The 21,792-nt window shown below is 36.5% G+C and overlaps 1 protein-coding gene across 4 annotated transcripts in view; it reads right to left on the bottom strand.

The window, feature by feature from the left end:
• LOC124113286 (receptor-type tyrosine-protein phosphatase beta-like) overlaps positions 1-21,792 on the bottom strand; it is a 128,332-nt gene that overhangs the window by 93,943 nt on the left and 12,597 nt on the right. Inside the window, exons 3-7 of one of the 4 annotated variants that reach the window (XM_048383898.1) lie at positions 21,151-21,285; positions 10,154-10,285; positions 8,399-8,551; positions 6,133-6,417; positions 5,158-5,310 (exon numbers count right to left, since the gene is read on the bottom strand). In XM_048383898.1, coding sequence (XP_048239855.1) covers positions 5,158-5,310; positions 6,133-6,417; positions 8,399-8,551; positions 10,154-10,285; positions 21,151-21,285 — 858 coding nt within the window. The remainder of the gene's footprint in view (positions 1-5,157; positions 5,311-6,132; positions 6,418-8,398; positions 8,552-10,153; positions 10,286-21,150; positions 21,286-21,792) is intronic. The other 3 variants (XM_048383900.1, XM_048383899.1, XM_048383901.1) reach the window with 3 other exon arrangements.

Consider the following 21,792-nt stretch of genomic DNA (forward strand, 5'->3'; position numbering starts at 1 on the left):
GAATTCAAATACAACAAATGAGTTGACAGATCCCGTGCATACACAAATAACATCCGGTTTCTTCGGATAACTCTTGTACAGTTTCAAAGAGTATACGAATTATCATAAACTACTTGCAATCAATTGCTGAAATATATCTGCTTGTATCCAAATAGAAAGGAATTGAAAATTTTTAATGAAAATATGTTTGTCACTAAAGTAAATTTTCTCTTTGACCTTGAAACGTACTTGAAGATCATTAAACTCGACAATCGTTGGTGGAATGCGCCAAGAAACCTTGATACGAAATATATACGAACAATAATCCCCTGAAAACACTAGATACTATCGTCCACTTACATACTTTCATCTACGTACATGATACTGTCATCTAGAGTATGTAGAAGTGCAGTCATATATGTGATACCAATGACATAGAGCTCACATTTACTGTGATTACATACACACCTACATGCGCACACACGCACACACATACATACATACATACATACATACATACATACATACATACATACATACATACATACATACATACATACATACATAGTGTTTGTGTGGGGGTGTTTTTGTATTGGTATGTAGTGTGTGCAACACGTGTTTGTGTCTGTATCTGTGTGTGTGTGTGTGTGTGTGTGTGTGTGCGTGTGCGTGTGTGTGTGTGTGTGAATGTATGTGTGTGTAAGTGCGTGTGCGTGTGTGTATGTTTTTGTTTGTGTGTCTATGCTGATGAGGCCCAAGTATCGCAGCAACAGTATGATTTGGTTTCTTAGATAGTTACTAGTCTTTTCATCAGAATTTTAACAAAGTATGTTGTAATTTCATTACAGTGCTTGTTGTTTGTTGGAATTACTTTAATCCTCTTAAACCCCAAGAGGAGGTTATGCTTTCAGGGGATTATTGTCCGTCTCAAATTAGTGATAAAAAATGAAAAACGTATTATCTACGAAGAATATACTTATGTCTTCGTTGGACATACTTTTATCTACGTAGAAGATACGTTTATCTAATGCATTTGCTACATTCTAATTCGTATATCTACAGGTTTTTGTTTCTATTATATCTTTTAAAATATCTTACTTGGTTCATTTGTTACATTTTGTATAACCTTCAATTGCTCATATCAGCATTTTTGTGGGACCTCTCACAAAGTAGTGTCACTCATCCTTCACTTGGAACTATATGTAGAAGTGCAGTCAGAGATCTGATACCAATGACATATAGAGGTCGTATTTACTGGCATACATGTATACACACACACACACACACATACACACAAACACACATATACACACCAACACACACACACACACACACACACACACACACACACACACACACACACACACACACACACACACACACACACACACACACACACACACACATACACACACACACACACACACAAACACACACACACAAACACACACATACATACATACCTATGTGTGTATGTGTTTGTATGTATGTATGTATGTATGTGTGTTGGTGTGTATGTGTGTGTGTGTGTGTGTGTGTGTGTGTGTGTGTGTGTGTACTGATGAGGGCTTTGTATCGGAGATAAATATAATTTGGTTTCTTTGTTAGTCACTATTCTTTTCATTGGAATGTTAAGAAGGTATGCTATAATTTCAATATTTTATTACAGTGCTTGATGTTAGCTGGAATTATTTTAATCCTCTTAAACCCTCAGAGAAGATTATCCTCTGAGGTAATTTTTGTCCGTATATATGTCACAAATTAGTGATAACTTATGAAAAACGTAATTATCTGTTTCGAAAATTATGTACCGCATTATACGTGAGGTACCAAATTTGGTATCAAGGTTGCTTGGCGCAATCCACCAACGATTGCCGAGTTTAATGATCTTAGACTACTCTTCGTATAAGGTCAAAGAGAATATTTACGTTAGTGACAAAACCCTTTTCATTATAGATTTTCCATCCCCTCAATTTTGATCAAAACAGATATATTTCAGCAATAATTGATTGCAACAAATTTATTATACATTCTGATGCTCTTTGAAACTCAACAAGACATGCCCGAAGATACCGGATATTATTTGTGTATGCTTTGAATTATGATTTCGTGCCGTTATCATGATGGATTCTGTTTTTGTTGTTGGGGCGAGAAGTTATTATCCCAGCAAAAGTTGTCAGTAAGTTGTTGTTAGTTTTTCATGACATATGAAAGGAGTCCAGACAGTTACATTTATTCATTTATTTCATTAAATATACTTCTTCCTATGAAAGGAAATATTTTATGTTATATTAATGATCCATATGTTAATCATACATTGCTACAAATATTGCATAAGTTAACATGGTTTGCATTTATTCATTATTATTTCTTTCACAGAGATCGAGAATACACAATATCTAATGATATATGCAATGTAGGTAAAGAATATCCACGCCCCTCTTTTGATATTAATAAAACCATTGTATATAATGTTATGTATTAAGTATTCTCCTTTTCCATGCATGGGAAATCTATGCTGCATTAGCTGAGGACTGTTTTATTCTCTTTGACATTGCACAGGAGATCTATCACTCATTTGTTGTATTTGAATTCTTCATCCAAATATAATGTATAAAATACGATTGAATTGTCTCGTTTGTTTCCGGTCATGTGCTCCTTATCAACTTAAGTAAACCTCCAATGCAAATCGACAAAATTTCAGGGTCCGGTTGCACAGAGCTCTCTTCGGTAACTCGTAACTCAATGTTATTGCAATGGACTCCTAGCTAGGTGTCCTCCCATTAGTTAGACGTCCCAATAGTTAGACAGCTTATAACAACACTTTAAACGGTTGAGTGCACACTAATCCTTATGCTTGTTACCTCAGACTTTAAAATGGAATAGTCCAGATTGGACAAACAAAGCAAAGCAGCTTTAAATAGATACTTTAATATTATACTTAACATTTAATGACACTTCCACGCCGAGAGGTGAGATACTCTACTTTCCTTAAACCAGCCATATCGATACTGATAACGATACGTACCCCAAGATCATTTATTATGAGTAGATAATCTAAACTCAACTCCTTCAACTGATCATACAGTAAGACAATTAAGCTACTCCATAGTTTACATAGTTAATCTCATGCCTATTGAACCTGTGCTGAGAGTAAGGTAATTTTTAGGTTAATTAAACGAAATTATAACATATATACTCCCTAAACTGTGAGTCCCCTTTCCCTACCCAGTACTTTAATCTAATTAGGACTGATCCATTACACCTGTAGGTATATTCCCTCTTTGCCCAAATAAACCTGTCTAACAATTGGGACGTCTAACTAATGGGATGTCTAACTAATGGGATATAACCCCTAGCTAAGCTACTATTGGATGATAAATCAATTAACCTATTTGTCGAATAGACGTACCTAATGTAATCCATCATTTTTAACCCGAGGATGGATCTTTCAGTCATAAATTTCGATGTGTACAGTTGCTAGAGTATCATTCTAACAATACAGACATGACACAAGCTGCACGTAAAATAATTGATAAAGGTAGTCCTTGCGGGTTCACATACCTACATGTACATCGCCCAGGACATTGTCATTATTTGCTTTACATCCTCCGAGCAACGTTGAAAAAATTGAAACTTGAATAATGATAAAGTGATAATGATTATGTATATGAAAATGTATAAATCAGCTTGCACACAGACTACTGCAGAATGACATGTCATCCATTTGCTAGTTTAGTTTAGTTTAAACATATTTTATTCACAGAACAAAATTAGAATTGTATTGGGGACAAGTTCTTGCAACTTAGTAAACCCCTGTCCGCATAAAATATGTACAAATATACAGTTGCAAAATAAATCTTTTTGCTTCAGTCAGTAAAAGTCAGACTTTTCACATTTACACATCAATATATTTGTGTAAGTATGTTACGTTATAATTATTCCATTGTGTATATTACTACCTACTTTACCAACTGAAATATGATTCCATTAGGTTAAATATGAACAATTATGATGAAAATTGTCAATAGGATATATTAAAATTAAGTATAAAACACACAGAGTATTTCTCAAATGATTAAGAAAACTATGTTCATTCTAGTAATAAATCCTCTTCTGGACAACCATAGAAATGAAATTCCAATGCGTTTATATATACATATACTTATACAACAATGTACGATAACGACCTCAGTCCTCTCCCATACCCATACTTTAATGACGATTGTACGATAAACCCTGTACCAACCCTGACAAGGATAGGTTCTAGTCATCTAACGCCTTTGACACTAAACGTATGAGGTTATTACAATTTACGTAAAAAGTTATTACATTTTACCGCAAGTTGAGATTATTACAATTTACGTCAATTTTTATTACAATTTGCGTATTACAATTTACGTCAAATTTTATTACAATTTACGTTGTTATTACAATTTACGTCAAAATTATTACAATTTGTAGCAAGTTTTACAATTTACCTTTTTATTACAATTTACGTCGTAACAATGCGATTTAGAAAGTAAATCCGAAGACATGCAATTTGGGGACTGTGGCCTAACTGTTTTACATTCATTGGGGAAATGAATGCAATAACACATGCCCAATTCAGCTTATCAAAAAGCCGGAATTTAAATGTTTGAGAATAAATGTTTACACCTTTTTTTATATTTCGGTATGTTTGATGTTCTTTCGTCCAAAAACCAAATCGCGACAAACACCATTCAGATTCACTTTTTTCTATGACTAATTCCGACAAACGAAATTGTTTTTCATAACCAGGCAAAAAGACCAAAACTGTAATGATATATAATTGCTGTTATGGGTGTATCAGACTCCTTAAAATCAGTTAGGTATCAGTGAAATACTATCATGAAAGTGCAAGGAACTACAATATACTCGTCTGGTGAGAAGACAACATTTGCACAGCTGCAATTTAACTAACGCTCTTCGGCTCCAGTGGTGATCTGACACCTATCAACGCTGAAGGTATCAGTTATGCGTTGCTAAGCTTTTTTTAAATAGGACTAATACCACACATTGGGCATTGCTCATTTGGCACTGATGTGTTTCAAAGCAATATATTACAAACTGACGACGGACAATCCAACCAAGTTGAAGATATGGTAAAGACAGGGACTGATATACATGTAACTCAAATAAGATACATGTACTTACTGTTTGCACAAGATGATGATGATGATGGCCTATACATCCCACCCTGACAGATGCATCTATCATCTGGTTGTCCTGTTATCTGAACACAGACTATGTTCGGGTTGGAGTTGTCGCACTGGATCGTGTTATTGCATATTCCGCCAAAGACTTGCTCTGAAAATTATGCGTGATGTCAATATAGCTGCGTGTGAAAGGAAACAGTGTATTTGAAATAGCAGCTGACTCTCAGTAACAGGAACTGTTGAAAAAAAATATAAGGTAGTATACGTGTGTAAATGATGTTTGGTAATTATGTTACCATTGTAGTTGTGGTAAGTCTTGGAAACTCTGTTACTGAAATATCAATGAAATAGCTGTATTCCCTGGTTGTGATTCAACGACTGACAATGCTGTAGCGACCAACTTAGTTCGTTATTGTACTTGGTCAGGAGGGATGAAGTACTACAGCAATAGATAACAGTTTAAAAATACAATTTTGCCAATACCCGCCATCAAACAAGGTTTGAAAACATATGCGTAGATGTGTCCTCTTATTCTACTTTAAAAGGCGAGAGGCAATAGGAATATTTACTTGGTTTAGATGCAGTGGTGGGTTAAAACATATATTGTCAATGCAACATAACCAGTCTAGATTATCCACCGAAACAGGTTCCATTTGGAGTCAGGGCCAAAATAGCTGTGAACATTTAATGAACGGACTACGGAAAATCACTGATGACACCAGGTGTTCGCGAAAAGGGTAAGCCCTACCAGCAGTACCCACCATTCACCCAATGCACATTAAATAAGTACTATTTATTGCCTGATGCCGCATAGGAAGACTCCTGCCATGCGATGGCGGCCTGAAAACAAACCAGACAATGTCGGCTTTATGGAGGAGAAAAAGCATTTTGTATGTATGTCTCGTTGCGAGAAAACGTGGATCTCATACCATTCAATGACAAACAACAATTGAAGAGATAAAAACTTAGCCACCTGTTGTAAATGGTTTTTGGTCCGAGGTAATCGTCTGACTCCTGCCGTACTGTGTGATGGTAAGTTCGACTGTGACTGTATACACTGTTCCTGGAGACAGGGGCTGAATGTTGTAGGTCGTCTGTTGTGTAGAGACATTTCCTGGTGATCCCGGAGATCCTTGACTCCACACTACCATGTAGTTGAATGTGTACCCTCCATTGGCAACTGTATTTGTCCAGCTGATGCCAATATTGCCTGTCCCTATGGATGGTGGGTCTGAGATGGCTGGCTTTAGTTGGGTAGCTGAAAACAAACATGTTCACGGAAATGAATGTTTGTTTAAACGAACAAATCTTATAATTACATGTTTTTGTTGATGTTCGTTGACAAAATTTCACTGGTGACATTGATTTATCGTTCGTTTTGTTCACTTGTATTTTGTGTTCGGAGTACTACAACGGGATGCGACAGAAGTGCTTATCTGTTAATATTATTGATATATCCAATTAGAAGCAAAATAATTATCAAAATTAATCTGGCCAATTCTGGTTTGCTTTACTTGTGTAAGCGTCATTCCTTAAAGGTGCTTCCATGAAGGAAAGTGATTGTGAACAGGTTAGATGTAGAGGCCAAATTTTGCATATTCACCAATAGATACTTACAGCGATAAGACAGTGTTCTTATTTCTACATTACTAGTAGTACCAGATCCTGTTTTAATGAATGCAATTCACCAAACAAGCCTATCATTTAGGGAAACTTGGATCGGGTTGTCAAAGTTTCATAACGGATGAAGAGCCAGCATTTACTCAAACGCGTCATCTTTTCACTTTGTAAGTATTGCATGTCCGTCGTGTGGTGAACAGATGTACAAGTATGCATAAGTTTCAAGGCACATCTTGCACAGTGACTGTATTCATATTTACGAGGTATGTCATTATTGTTTCCCAAATAGTCATATCTCTGAACTAAAGAACACAGTAACTTTTCTATAACACCTGTCTCAATTTAGGCGCAAGAATACGGTAGAATATAAGTAATGACACGGTCCCAAAAGTATGGGGCTCACTTTCAATTGTCACCGTGTCGTAACATAAATGCTATCAAGTGTTTTAATGAGTCGCACATGGAAAACACTTTGTATATATTTTAACTGACACATGGTAATTACTTGTTTTTGTTCCTAACAGAAATCATATTACACTGAGCCACAATGATTGCAGTATGGCCCATGTTCATGTCTATGATGGTGTACAAATTCATGACAATAGTTTGCATTTGGAGATTCTGGTGGACGTTGGCAGTTTAACTTAATTTATTGGCACATACACATAATATGTGACTGGAGTCAACGATTATTTGTTGAGATATTTCAACATTCTATTTGTCAACATCTGTCCCAGAATAATATATTTGTAATTCTCATTTGAGTAAGTGAGTGAATGAGTCACTGCGGGGATACCACAAATTGGCACAACACATTGTACCCACGTGGGCCTTCGGAGTGACGATCGAATACTTAACCACTAAACTACCCCACTGCTCCGAATATTGTTGCAATTGTAGTAGTTGCATGTAGAACAGTGTCAGAGAACTAGTGATCAAATCCTAAGTAACTATTATTCGTGATTTATACGTCCGTGTTTTATCAAAACACCTCTGTTTCCACCTCATATTGATGTCATGGGTGACAAGTGCAGTATTTAGGGGATATAGATATTTACGAAAATGAATGGTCCCGGGTTTTGAGTATTCCTTTCATAATTTTCTTTAACGAAGATAATCATTTTCGGAACATAAGTGTGTTTAATGTGTAAATTAAGAACCATTCCGTTGCACAATCGACTCTGCTTTAAGCAGATATTTCTATTTGATATGGAAATTTTTTTTTTGTCGCTTTATTTACTAACGGCAGCACATTTTTATTATACATAACATTAATTCCATTTTCAAAAAAGTCTCCCATAACCAACATTATGAAGTATGTGGCAGATTGTTTGCATATTTAAGATCTATATTACAGCAGGGCAACCGTTAACCCGTTGGCTTCCAACAAGTTTTACACAATTAAGTGATCAGAGAGGATAAAGTGAGTGGAAATTTGGAAATTATTATCCAGCAAGGAACAGATTTCATTCATTCATGTTTATTAACATCCAATCGATTGAATACCTAAAAGTAAGGTGATTATTTCAAGGATATGTGATGCTTACATTCAGCACATGATCTATTTGGCCAATTTGGTGACCAATTACAGGCTACAATGCTAACTATTTGATACTTACTTTCAACACAAGATGTTGGACTTGTATTTGGCCTATACCATCCATCCTTACAGAGGCACTTCTTGTCTGCTGCTGTCTGAATACACTCTATGTTTTGGTCTGAGGTAGTGTCACACTGGGATGTCTCACTACATGTACCGGCGAAGGCTAGTTCTGAAAGTAAATATCCCTTTACAAACAATGTACAACACAATTTATGATGAACAGGGGAATTGTGATACCGTATGTCAACAGAACACATGACGCCAATATACAAAATAAAACAAAAAAAGCAAATGCACATTGAATAGAATCAGAATACTATTTAACATGTGACGTTTATTTGTGGCAGTACACATGTTTGAATATGAACAGTTCTGTTTTTGTGATAGAAATATCTTTTTTTTCAAATAGGATTGCTTGTAAATGAATTAAAACACCTATGTCAGGTGTTCATTGGGTATTTCTTCTCTTAATATGTGAGACCCATCTCAAATATATTTGTATAATTAAATCGACATCACAGATCTAACATATTTAATCCAATTTTGTGAGTACCAGAAATAGAGATACGGCTTTTGAATCAGAGGTGGGAAGGCACGTAGAATTGAAGAGTAGTTTAGGAAAATAGATTGGGGGTCAGGTACAATGCAAACGTTGACGTAATTTGGTAGGATGTAATAGTAAGCAGGTACAGAAGGTAGGTAGGAAGACATCATTTATAGTCATATTGGTATGTCCATTCATCAAACCATCTCTCTGGAAAATATGTACAACAATGTCCATATCTCAACTCATTTGAATACGAATATATTAACATTCAGTCATGATTATTATTGTTGTACTCTTACATGGATTTCCAGAAAAATACTTGTTTTTATAAACCAATTGCAAGTGAAGACAGTTTTGCAAGCACTGACACTTGGTGTGGGGTAAGCTTGTAGTCAAAGCGATCGCTCTTTAAACCTAAGGCCCGGTTTCGATTCCCCACCTGAGGTCATTGTGTAAAACCCATTTCTGGTGTCCCCGCCATGATATTGCTGAAATATTGCTAGAAGTGGCGTAAACTCAATCAATTACTCACACTTGCTGTATACTCCGTCTGTTGTACATCTGTGTGGTATTATAATATATACGACATACGACATACGATACTTGTCGCAAGCAAGCTAATGTATGTTTAAACTAATTTCGAACCGAATTTAATACATTCAGTGACAGTGTATTGTAAGCTGGGCATCAAATTGGTAAACGTTGGTATTTGTATTTTAAATACATTAATCCATTCTCGGGGTAGTTGGGAAACAGGCCAGGGGGCAATAGGCAGGGGGGAACAGGCCTGATACCTAATGAGACAATATGTATTGAAGGCAGAAGTAACCCTAAGCGTCCTGTCCCTGTCATGCATCAACATATTTTAATTTTAGTATTTTTTTCTTAATGCTTGATATTAAAATTATATTGAAGAACAATTGACCACAATGAATAACGTAGACATACTAATGGCAGACGAAAGACTAGTAATTGCCCTTTTCGAATGTTGTTTTAGTAAACCATATTAAAGACAAATCTAATGGTGGAACATTTCTATTTCTTTACTGTTTGATAGGTGAAGAAAGATAACGTGCATGACGCTACACCTGATAGAAGAATGACAGTTCGTGCGAGCTTGGTGGTAGGCAGGGTGATAAGCGGAAGACAATGAACGGGAACTAGGTCAAAGTTGTAATCAAATCTACTCAGAGGTTTAACAGTAAGATCTGAAATCCACATTACTCTCAGTGCATTTGTCGTTGGCTGTGTCGTAGTAGTGAGTGTCATTACATGCACATGTGCCGGATCCATTACAAATTGCATTGCTGGTAATACAGTCTGTAATCTCAGTACAGTTAGCTCCGTAATCCACTTCTGAAATTTAACATGAAAAATAAATACAATATGTACAATACACTATAATATGTTTTCCACTTGTCATAAGAAATCGGCACATGTAATGTCATGTACCACATTTCTTACCTTTAGTCGATTGTTAGAAGAAGAAAAGTAAATGTAACTGCAAAATATTTCCTTCAGAGTGTTATATTCAATATTGTTAATGAACACCCATTTCATTTTATCTTATATGTAAAACTGAACATAACACTTTTTTAAAATAGATACTATATTTATAAAATATACATGCACATATTTGTAGAAGGATTTAAAAAAAAAGGTCGTCGGATTGACAGCAGACTGAAGTCTCAGAATTCATCAAGTGCGCGTATGTCACAAACGATTAAGGAATTACTCCTCTCGCTTGTGGATAACATAATTTATTGTTTTAACCATTTAAATATTGATATCACGTAAAATTTATCTGTTCACTTTATTTGTATAAGAATAATAAGAAATATATCAATAATTATATATGAGAGTGTATACGATTACCCTGATAATTCCATGCAAAAGGATTTTTTAGCATCTTTCATTGTATGATTCGGAGGCCAAATGACGACAATCAACAACACAATAATGAGTAGATAAACACCCAATATCATGAATGTGTTCGTTTGTTTTTAAATATTCTTTTGCGTATTTAATCTATGTGCGCCTTTTGTCCAAGTATAATACGCGATGTTGTGTCTGAAAAGGGTAAAACTCGTGATTTGCAAGACAATCGACGAAAATTGGGTGAGACATATTAATCTATCAATGTCGTCTTTCTGCGATGTCGTCAAAGACATAAAACAACACATGATGTAAAACAAAAAGGTATACATTTTTCTGTAATCCATTTTACTCGATCGTAAGACCAATCTCGAATCATAGTTGGGAGACATAAGTCAAATTACACTTAGGTAAATGTGGTGATCTACGGACCTATTCAAGTCTTAGCTATAGGGCCATCTATTTCTCTATGGCTTAATGTTTTTATGCAATACAAATTCATGATTGCTTATGATTTGTCATGCTAACACTAGGTTAGGGTCTATGTATCGATGTTTGTATTGGAATAGTTTCTTTACTCGTGACCAAAAGAATAGAACAAATATATTGGCCTCATCCATAGCAAAGTTTAGCCAGGAGAGCTGAGTTACAATGGCCGAGTTTGTCTCTCGTCTTCGACGTCACTGGGAAAATCGATTTCCTTTATCTAAACTGTGACTTGCATTGTTAGTAGCTGGTTAATAACTGTCAAGACAAGATAATTAATGGATGACAATCCAAACCACTCTCTGCAGAAAGCCAAACCACTCTAAAAAATACTCTTATTTTAACTCCAACTGTCACCCGAACACGGTTGAGCCTTCTTTCAACAACAGTTTATTTCGTCTACAATCAGTTCGGCTTCAGTAATTGTGGTAAGATAAGGTGATTTGACTACATTCAGTTAATCCCATTCCTCACCTGATAATGGTCAAAACTCCACAATGCTAGCGACAAAAACATTAATAAATTTAAATTTGAAATAAAGACGAACAATTTGATATATTTTGCTCATGAGTATCTAACAATTACAAAGAAGCATCGCTACCCCTTCTCCTAAATAATCTCGGATGTGTCTTTCAGCTATTGCAGTATAAAGATATTAAACCACTGGTTATGCTGAACATGTGGCTTACTAATAACAACAAAATATGAATATTTATAATGAGGAAGATACCAGATATGTTACTTTTGTAAAAAGCCGGATAAATTACAGAGGATGTCAAGTACCAGCTACTACACATTTGATTCTATCCTGGTAGAGAAAAGGATATATGCTAACCGGTATACTGGCCTATATTATTCTACAGTGTAAATCAAATCTACTTTGAGGCTAGAAACGAACAGGTCTGAAATACTTTGCAGCTCCAGCATTTGGTGTTTACATTTCATAACTTTTTAGATACAATAAAACATGTTCTGTCTTCGAGGATTTCAAAGAGCGTTATACAACTCTTACTTATAAGTTACAATGTTACAGCATTCAAGGGCTCACTGAAGCTTTCAAAACGGTTTTGGTAGACATTTCCAAATTTGAAGTATCAGTGACAAAAATATGTCCAATGCAATTACCTATTTTGACATGTACCTCATGTTCTCGTGGTTTATTTCAGGTGAACAATTTACTTGCCTTTGCTTGTGTTTGTGTTTGTAGGTCCACTATTTGATAGTGATTCATAAACACATGCTAATGATATAGTCGGAATCGTACAATCTACTGCTTCAAGCAGAGATTTCTTATGAATATTGAAAGGGTTTTCTCGCTATCATTTTTATTCACAGTATATTAATTTCACAAGAAAGAACCCATACAAATGATGTGATCAGGTGTATATGATCATAATTTACTAGATGCTTTGCTCAGTTAAATATCTTGATATTGCATTGCTGGTTATAAACAATGCGTGTTAATACAAATAACTCCAAATTCAAATACACAATGCAATCTGAACAATAATTTATATCTGTCAAAACAAAATATATACAAAATATCACAAGGTACCCAAAAATTCTTATCTTGCTTTAATCCATAATTGTGGACTACATATGTTTCAAGTAGAAAGTTAATTATCTCTAATTACATTGTATACATAAAAGCGACAAAACAGATTCCCTTGTCATAAGAAACCTCCACTTTAACTCGATTCCGGCCATATCTTCAAGCACCTCGCTTTCAGCAAACTCTGTCACTTTATATTTTCATGTGTAAATGGATCCATTTAAGTACTACACATTGTTTTTGCTTCAAACCCCATGTCATTTTTCAATCAATGTAAGGACATTTGTATGTCAATAGTTTCTGGAATGGAACGCAAAAAATAAATTAGTATTAGTTCTCGTATTTTAATCTAACAATGTTATCTATGATGCCTGTTTACTGTTTAAACAAAATTTCAAATACATCTTGTTGAATTATTGTCAACATTCGGCCTGTTACATTATGGCTATATGAGCGGACTAACGGGGTTCGGACTAACAAGGTTTTACTGTATCTCACAATTTACACATTTAAAGAATAACCAACGAGGTACGAATGATTACGGAAACTATGCCACGAGTGAAATTAATGTTTTAAGTTCCGAGCTTTAGCGAGGAACTTAAAACATTAATTTCACGAGTGCCATAGTTTCCGTAATCATTCGTACCTCGTTGGTTATTCTATTTATTACCCATTTTCATATTAAAGACATGTTTCAAGAAAAAAACAATCAACTGTCGCCGATCAAGAATCAGCTGTTTTGTATCAATCCGCGTGTGAAAAAACACTGTCCACTCATTCCAAACGCATTACTCAATTAACGTGTTGTTACGCGTGAAAAATATAGTTCTGTTACAAAATTGTAAAGGTCACAATATTGCAGTTATATTTCTGTCCGATTTACACAGCGTACACTATCTAGCATTGATACAGAAGACAGGTTTCCAAAAAGGTTCATCAGGTTTTTTAATCAATGCTTGTTTTGACAATATCTCGTCACTGACAGACAGCCCCCGTCGTACATCGGCGGATACATGCATTTCACATTGAGAAGAGGAAACAAGGAAAACCTGTCAATTTTTTTACGTGTCATTTGACAAAAATGCCAAAACCTATAACAACAACATAGAAGGAATGTACAGAAGTCTTGTTTGTTAGAGAAAAGTTACGAAAAGAAGCTAAACTTTGAAAAGTACGATTGCTGTCACAGTGTTTGAATGAGTGACCCGACTTGACCCAGATATGAGACAGCCGAAACCAGGAATGACAAGAGAACCGGTTACAGTTTAATCCGGACAACAAGTTTAATGAACATCGTGTGTGATTTGAGACAAGTGTCACTGATGGGAAACATGTGCATGTGGGATTTCAGGAGGATTTGTCAAACGCGGAGTGGACACAGTCAGATGACGGGAGTTTGTTGATATTTTGATGTGATTCATAATGGTCGAATACCTGTTGATAGACAAACACGGTATCTGGAGATTTGGTGCTAAGCTGTCCGCATTTACGGAGTTAATTTAGTTCAATATCGGACACAGGATCAGCTCGCTGGGGTAAGTTTACCTTTCCTTGTATTTTTAATTATTTTTGTTTTGATTTCAAAACCTCCGAGTTCAGCAAAGTGCATCGATTTCTTCAACCAGATGCTGGTAATCATGTCGCTAAGGTAACACTCTATGCTACCCTTGATCTCCTTGAAAGTAGACAGTTCGAATTCTGAACTGTCTGATGTGCACACCGAAATGATAAATTTGGAAATAATAATGTTTAGTTGCACCTTTCCTTGTCATTAACCATCATAGTCATATGGTCAGCGGACGTCATTCAGCCTGCATACCGCTCAGCGCTGTACTTTGCAGACGTCGCGGTTACGAAAAACGTATACATTGTATAAAAAAGTGTCACGTCCTTATTTCTTCACACAACGTTACAAAATTGTACGAAATAGTGTATCTTTATGATGTCTTTCGGAATGTCTAAATGTCATTGCAAAATGAATTTGTTTTTATTCTCATGCCATCGTTGAAAGTGTGAGTAGTCATATTTTTCGTGCTTTTCTTACCTTTATACATTTGTGAACTAAGTTTAGACTTTTTCATTGTGTTTTCATTTTCATATGCAGTTATCGATGTCATCAGCGTTCACAAACGCAAACCTGTCTATACAAAGTCCGGTTTTTGGATTCGGGTGGTCGAAAAATTCATCAAACAGCAAGCCCTCAAACACAGACGCAAACCAGGACTTGGTGGTGATGATCTTGGCGCCCTAGAAACAGTTACTGGCAACATCTCAATCTGAATCTTGGAACTTCAATCTGGCCATATGCAGTTTTGACAACAAAGGCATTAAATGTGATCAGAGGTTGAATTATACGAATAACTTTTCATGTCAGTCAGATCTCCGTCCGCTTTAACGAGGTCATTTACTTTGACAGGTCTCAAATGGCCAGCCATGTATGTTTACAAACGGGGACGTAGTTTTGGTTTTTACTGTAAAATGAAAATCATGTGAAATAAATGAAAAAAATGATAATGTGAAATCATGTTGTTGATATGAAACTATGTGTCTTGTCTTAAATGAATCGGATGAGAAAAAAATAGTTCCGTTGTCCAATGAAAATTGATCTTTGTTCCACTGACCAATCAGCTTCGAGAATCACTAATTGCCCACTGTGCAAATATCAAAAAGTTATTACACTGCATATTTGAGCCCATATGGGTAATAAGATGATTTATTCACACGATTCCGACCGTATCACGAACATGTGAGTGAGTGAGTATGGGTTTACGCCGCTTTTAGCAATATTCCAGCAATATCACGGCGGGGGACACCAGAAATGGGCTTCACACATTGTACCCATGTCGGGAATCGAACCAGGGTCTTCGGCGAGACGAGCGAACGCTTTAACCACCAGGCTACCCGACCGCCCTCACGAACATGTGATTATGAATCAAACAATGTGGCGAAACATAACGTAACACGCAACTTTTTTATGACGTTTGTGATTTTTTGGTCGAATCCAATTTTTAAGGATCCGTCCATTTGATATTCGGGGAGTCACAGTGAGACTTCGTCAATAAGCAATCCCGAAAACCACTTTTGTATTTTTTTGAAAACATATATAAAAACTGGCCGTTATAGAAATTGTATTCCTGACTTTCGCCAACTAATATTATATCTGATAAAGAATTATTGCAACACAGAAATATATTGTTGGTTTTGGTTTGGTTAGTTGTTTAACGCCGCACTCAGCAATATTCCAGGTATATGACGGCGGTATGTAAATAATCGAGTCTGGACTAGACAATTCGGGGACTGACATCATGAGCATCGATCCACCCAATTGGGATACAATACCAATGATATAAAAGCAATAAACATCAGCAAACGAATATCATTTTGAGTAATTGAAGTTGAAATTAGATTGAAATAAATTAGCACAATTGAAATTGAGGAATAAGACGAAAAGTAACTTATATGTAAGTTTTAAATGAACACTTCAATTAAAGGGTATTCAGGAATTGGAAAATGAAAAACTACTAAGTTTACTAACACTAGCAATGATCTGGGCATATTTAGGTTGTCAACGTTGACGACATAATCAAACAAAGAAGACGATTCCTTACAATGACAACTTATTTAACAAAACATAAAGATTTGGACAGTGGATTAAGTACCAGGTATATTATCCGCGTAAAATTGTTTCATTACAAACTATTTTAGAAAATCTACTAAGTCAAATTAAAAACTTCACATTTTTTTAAAGTAATCCTATACATGTTATACAACGGACAAATGTATCAGAGAAGGTAATTTTTAAGCATTAATGTCCAAAGAAGGATTTTAATCAACGGTGGTAACCATAATTTGTTCCAAGCACCTACGGTATTCCGTAATAACATCAAAAGTTTAAATCATAAGTCCCAAGCACGAAATTCTGATGGCACACAAGTTCAGTAGCGTGTATGGCCACCATGTGCGTTGACAACTGCCACACAACGCCTCCGCATGGATCTTGTGATGCTTGTGAACACATGATTGGGAAGACGACGCCATTGTTGCTGCAAAATGGTGCCAAGATGTTGCAAATTCTGTGGTTGGTTCTGGAGAGTGCGCAGACTTCTGCCAAGAGCATTCCAGACGTGTTCGACGGGATTGAGGTCGGGAGACCTTGACGGCCAGTCCACGACGTTGACTCCCGCATTCTGACAGAAATTCCTTGTCAAAATTGCTGTGTGGGGTCTGGCATTGTCGTGTTGGAAGATCAAACCGGGTTCATGTGGTGCCATAAAAGGCAGAAGTTCTGGTGCCAGTACCTGGTAGCGGTAAGCAGCAGCGTTGAGGTTGCCACGGATGACAAAGAAGCCTGGAACGTGCATTGCCACAGAAAGCACCCCACACCATGACACTTCCGCCTCGAAATCTGTCAACTTTCTGTACACAACACTGGGCGTAACGATCATGACAGCGCCTCCACACCCTCGCCCTACCATCAGCAAATCGAAGATTAAATCGGGATTCAGCACCGAAGACGACTTGATTCCAATTACTCTGAGTCCATCGTAAGTGTCGCTGTGCCCACAATTGACGTTGACGTCTGTGTAATTGAGTCAGAATCGGCCCGCAGTATGGCCGTCGTGCTTGAAGGTGAGCAGTTCTCAGACGGTTTCGAACTGTTTGCGCACTCAGTCTACCCCTAAACAGTTCATTTCTGGTTGATGTAGCCGTCAAAAATCGGTTACAAAGGTGACGTATGACAATCTGACGATCCTCTGCATGTGACGTCACACGTGGTCGACCTGGCCGAGGGCGATCAGCGGTGGTACCCGTTTCCTGTAGACGCGTCTGTAAATCATAAACAGTCCGTCGACTACAAGCCATCATCCTTGCGACTTCAGCTACGGACGTTCCCGTCTGCAACATGCCGATGGCACGTTCACGTTGCACATTTGAAAGGCGTGGCATGACAAATGGCCGTAAAGACTTTTGTTTTCTTGTGTTTTTCTTTTTTTTGTTAATGACTGCTAAGAAGTATGGCTGAAAACACGTGCGGTATTATGGCCACGTGACCAGTTGCTCGTGAAAAACCACTTTTGCCACTATAGTGCTGTACACATGATTTTGATCGATTCACCTGCACAAAAACGGGTGTTATCTGAAGACAATTCGTAGCCATTACTGTTTAAATACACAATAAAGGCCAAAATGATAACTTGTCAAAATGTAAAAATATTAGGATTGTGAAGTTTTTAATTTGGTTCAGTATACATTCTACTTTCCCATGTTATCGAAGGCGACCACATCACATGCAAGAAGGTAGGGACCAAACAATTTCGTGAGAGGTACAAATGCAGCAATGAGAAACCAGTTATCGATTTGATTCTATTCCAAAAGAGACATCACATATGCTAACGTTATGAAGCAACGTGTCTACGTCCTTACTAATCTACTATGTGATCAAGTCTACTAGGCTACACAGGAAAATACACATTACTCTCAGTGCAGGTGTTGGTGTCCATGTCGTAGTTGTGAGTGCCATCACATGCACATATGTTGGATGCATTACAAACTGCATCACTGGTTAAACACTGAGTTGTTTCAGCACAGGGAGATCCATAATGTAATTCTGAAATTGAGCACGTATACACAATACAATCTGAATAATGTTTTGCATCTGTCAAAACCTGTACAAAATATGTTTGATTGTCTCTGGAATGGAACAAACTATTATTATGGTAAACCTATTCTCGTTTTAATCTCACCAAAACTCGAAAAATCGACTTGTTTGAAGTGTAAACAAAGCAAAATTCAGAGTTTACACTGTGTAGCATTCTCTTCTATTTTGAGAGATCCGTTTGTCTAAGTGTTGCATATATTGGCTCACGTGTTTGAAAATATTCATGGGAAGCGTATCGTAGCGCGAATTGTGGAAAGAAAGAAATATACATGGTAAATTCAACAGAAATCGTTCTGTGTGGCGCCATCACGCTCAACGACGACGGTAGTTATTTGCATTTCCCGACGAAATAAAATTGGAAAAATAAAACAAATAACAGGACGCAGATTGTCAGATTGTTTCTGATCACACACATGACTCATTGAAATATATACGATCCCTCGATCAACGAAAATCCTCCTGTCTAGTGTACACGCGACTTTGTAAAAGTCGGTCTCCGGTAGTGATGTCATACGGAGGTAAACATTGTTGTTCATATTTGGTAATTTCTTTAAGGTGAAAATTATCAACTCGGCACCCAGCGGGCTTTTCGCTCTTATCTCGTTTGCATTATCATCGCCTGATGAACCACATATATCGCGGAAGCAGTTTTGTGTATGGTCACTCTATTTAATAGCAGTAAACGGTACGTCGGGTGACGTCAATAACGACCATTGTGTTATGTATTAATGCGCCACTGCGATCATGACATTAGACAAAATGCATCGATTCGATGCTAAAAAGGTGCGCAGTTAGGGTGGGTAAGAAACAGATTACAGCACTCGTGACTGTCAGATACAGCTTATCTTACAACTCGTTGTTTCAAAGCGTATCTAACTCGCTTTTGCGCGTCAAACACGTTAAGATAATTGGTATCTGACGGACACTTGTATAGTTATCTCCAAACATATGATGATTGTTTCACATGATTCCGACTGTATGATGAGCATGAAGTCCAACATGTGATGTATATTCCTCATGACTTAAAATAACATAATATGCACTCACAATAGCTTCAGCTGCAATTATTGTTCACGAACAATTAGTATAATGTAGGGGATCAATGCATATGAAAAAAGAACTGTCAATCGATCTAGACCAACAAATGAAATAAATAGAACAAGCTTAACCAGGAAGAAAACATGTTTCATTTTAGTCAAAACGAAACCATTGGTGGGTGACAAACAATTGAGTGAGTGCTGCTTCGGCTTTAAGTTATTAATATATTACAGTGTATCATCTAAATGTAGAATGAAAAAGACTTGAAATAGACTGCTTCATGAAGAACCTGGCAGAGGGTCAGACAATATTCACATTCTGAGAAATAAATTATAACAGTGTTACTGAATAATCAGAAACAATTAGATCACAACTTAAAACACAAAATTGAAATAAATAAGCATTATTAAAAGGGCATTCTTAATAAGCATTCAGAGGGTGAATATTATATGGGACACTACATTGAAATGCTATTCAGATACTGAATGCGGTTAGTCCCCAAGTGCGTGAGAAGGAGATCACATCAAAGTCGACCACATCGTGTGCATGAACGAAGATTCCACATAGCGACAGGTTCTGACAATTGGCTACTGCTCTACTATTCTACCGTCATCAAAGTCGACCACACTTAAAGAGGAAGATTCCATTCAAGGTTGATGTCAGATGATTAAGTAACAATTACTTTACGGGTATATGGGTCCTGTATGTCCAAGTGGAGAAATATTTGTTATCGTTGTAAATGTATAACGCCTCCACTTATTAGTATCACTCTTTGTGCAAGTGTTTGATTAACAGGATAAGAAAGACAAGCAATTAACAGGAACTATATTGCAGTTGTAATCCAATCTACTTATATGCTAAACACTGTACAAGTATTAAACACATGTTCCACTAAATGCAGGTCTAATTGTAAGTGTCAGACTCTCATATAAAGAAGCCGGAAAAAGTGTCAGTTGACAAAATGTTATCGAAATGAAAAGAATACTAATACTAATGGTATAAAAGCAATAACAATCAGCAAACGAATATCATTTTGAGTAATTGAGATTCATATTGAATTGAAATAAATAAGCACAATTGAACTCTTTGGAATAAGATAAATAGTAACTTATATGTAAGTTTTAAATGGACACTTCAATTAAAGGGTATTCAGGGATTGGAAAATGAAAATCTACAAAGTTTACTCACTCGGGCAATGGCATGGACATATTAAGGTTGTCAACCTTGACGACATAATCAAACAAAGATCTAGAGGACGATTCCTTACCATGACAACTTATTTAACAAAAGATAAAGTGTTGGACGGTGGATTGAGTACCTGATATTACCCGCGTAGAATAACTAACTATCTCATTACTAACTATTTTGGAAATTAAATTCTACTTTCCAATGTTATCGAAGGTGACCACATCACATGCAAAAAGGTAGGAACCAAACCATTTCGTGAGAGGTACATGTACAAACGGAGCCATGAGAAACCAGTTATCGATTTGATTCTGTTTCAAAAGAGACATCACATATGCTAACGTTATGAAGAAGTGTTTTTACATCCTTACTAATCTACTGTGTAAGCAAGTCTATTTAGAGGCTACACAAGAAAATACACATTACTCTGAATGCAGGCGTTGGTGGCCATGTCGTAGTAGTGAGTGTCATCACATGCACATATGTTGGATGAAGTACACATTGCACCACTGGTTGAACACACACTGGTTGTTTCAGCACAGGTAGCTCCATATTCTAATTCTAAAATTGAGCACGTGTACACAATACAATCTGAATAAAGTTTTGGATCTGTCAAAATATGTGCAAAATATGTTTGATTGACTCTGGAATGGAACGAACCGTGGTTATGCTGAACCTATTCTTGTTTTAATCTCACTTAAACTCATAGAATTATTAGTAAATATGGTGCCTGGCATCATATCTGAAGCGAAATAGTCCTGGATGATGCATTAACATTATCCTCGTGTTATTACTCATAAGTTTCTGTATGAACAACATTTCAAATACAACATTCGGCCTGTACACTATGTGTACGGTTACGCTAGGGTTATTCACTAGTGCCTTATTGTGTTACCGTTTCAAGTAACACTAGTGATAGTTTACAACGTACATCTGCCTTGTAACATTTGTCAGAATGATTGCATATGCATGTACGTTGCTGATTTCTGCTCATGAATGTATACACCATGGAAGCACATTAATGCGAATAATTAACAGAACAGTCATAAACACCTTAAGTCAGATTTA

The sequence above is a fragment of the Haliotis rufescens genome, unplaced genomic scaffold, assembly GCF_023055435.1.
Source record: "Haliotis rufescens isolate VD_foot unplaced genomic scaffold, xgHalRufe1.0.p SCAF_5, whole genome shotgun sequence".
In the NCBI taxonomy this organism is placed as follows: domain Eukaryota; kingdom Metazoa; phylum Mollusca; class Gastropoda; order Lepetellida; family Haliotidae; genus Haliotis; species Haliotis rufescens.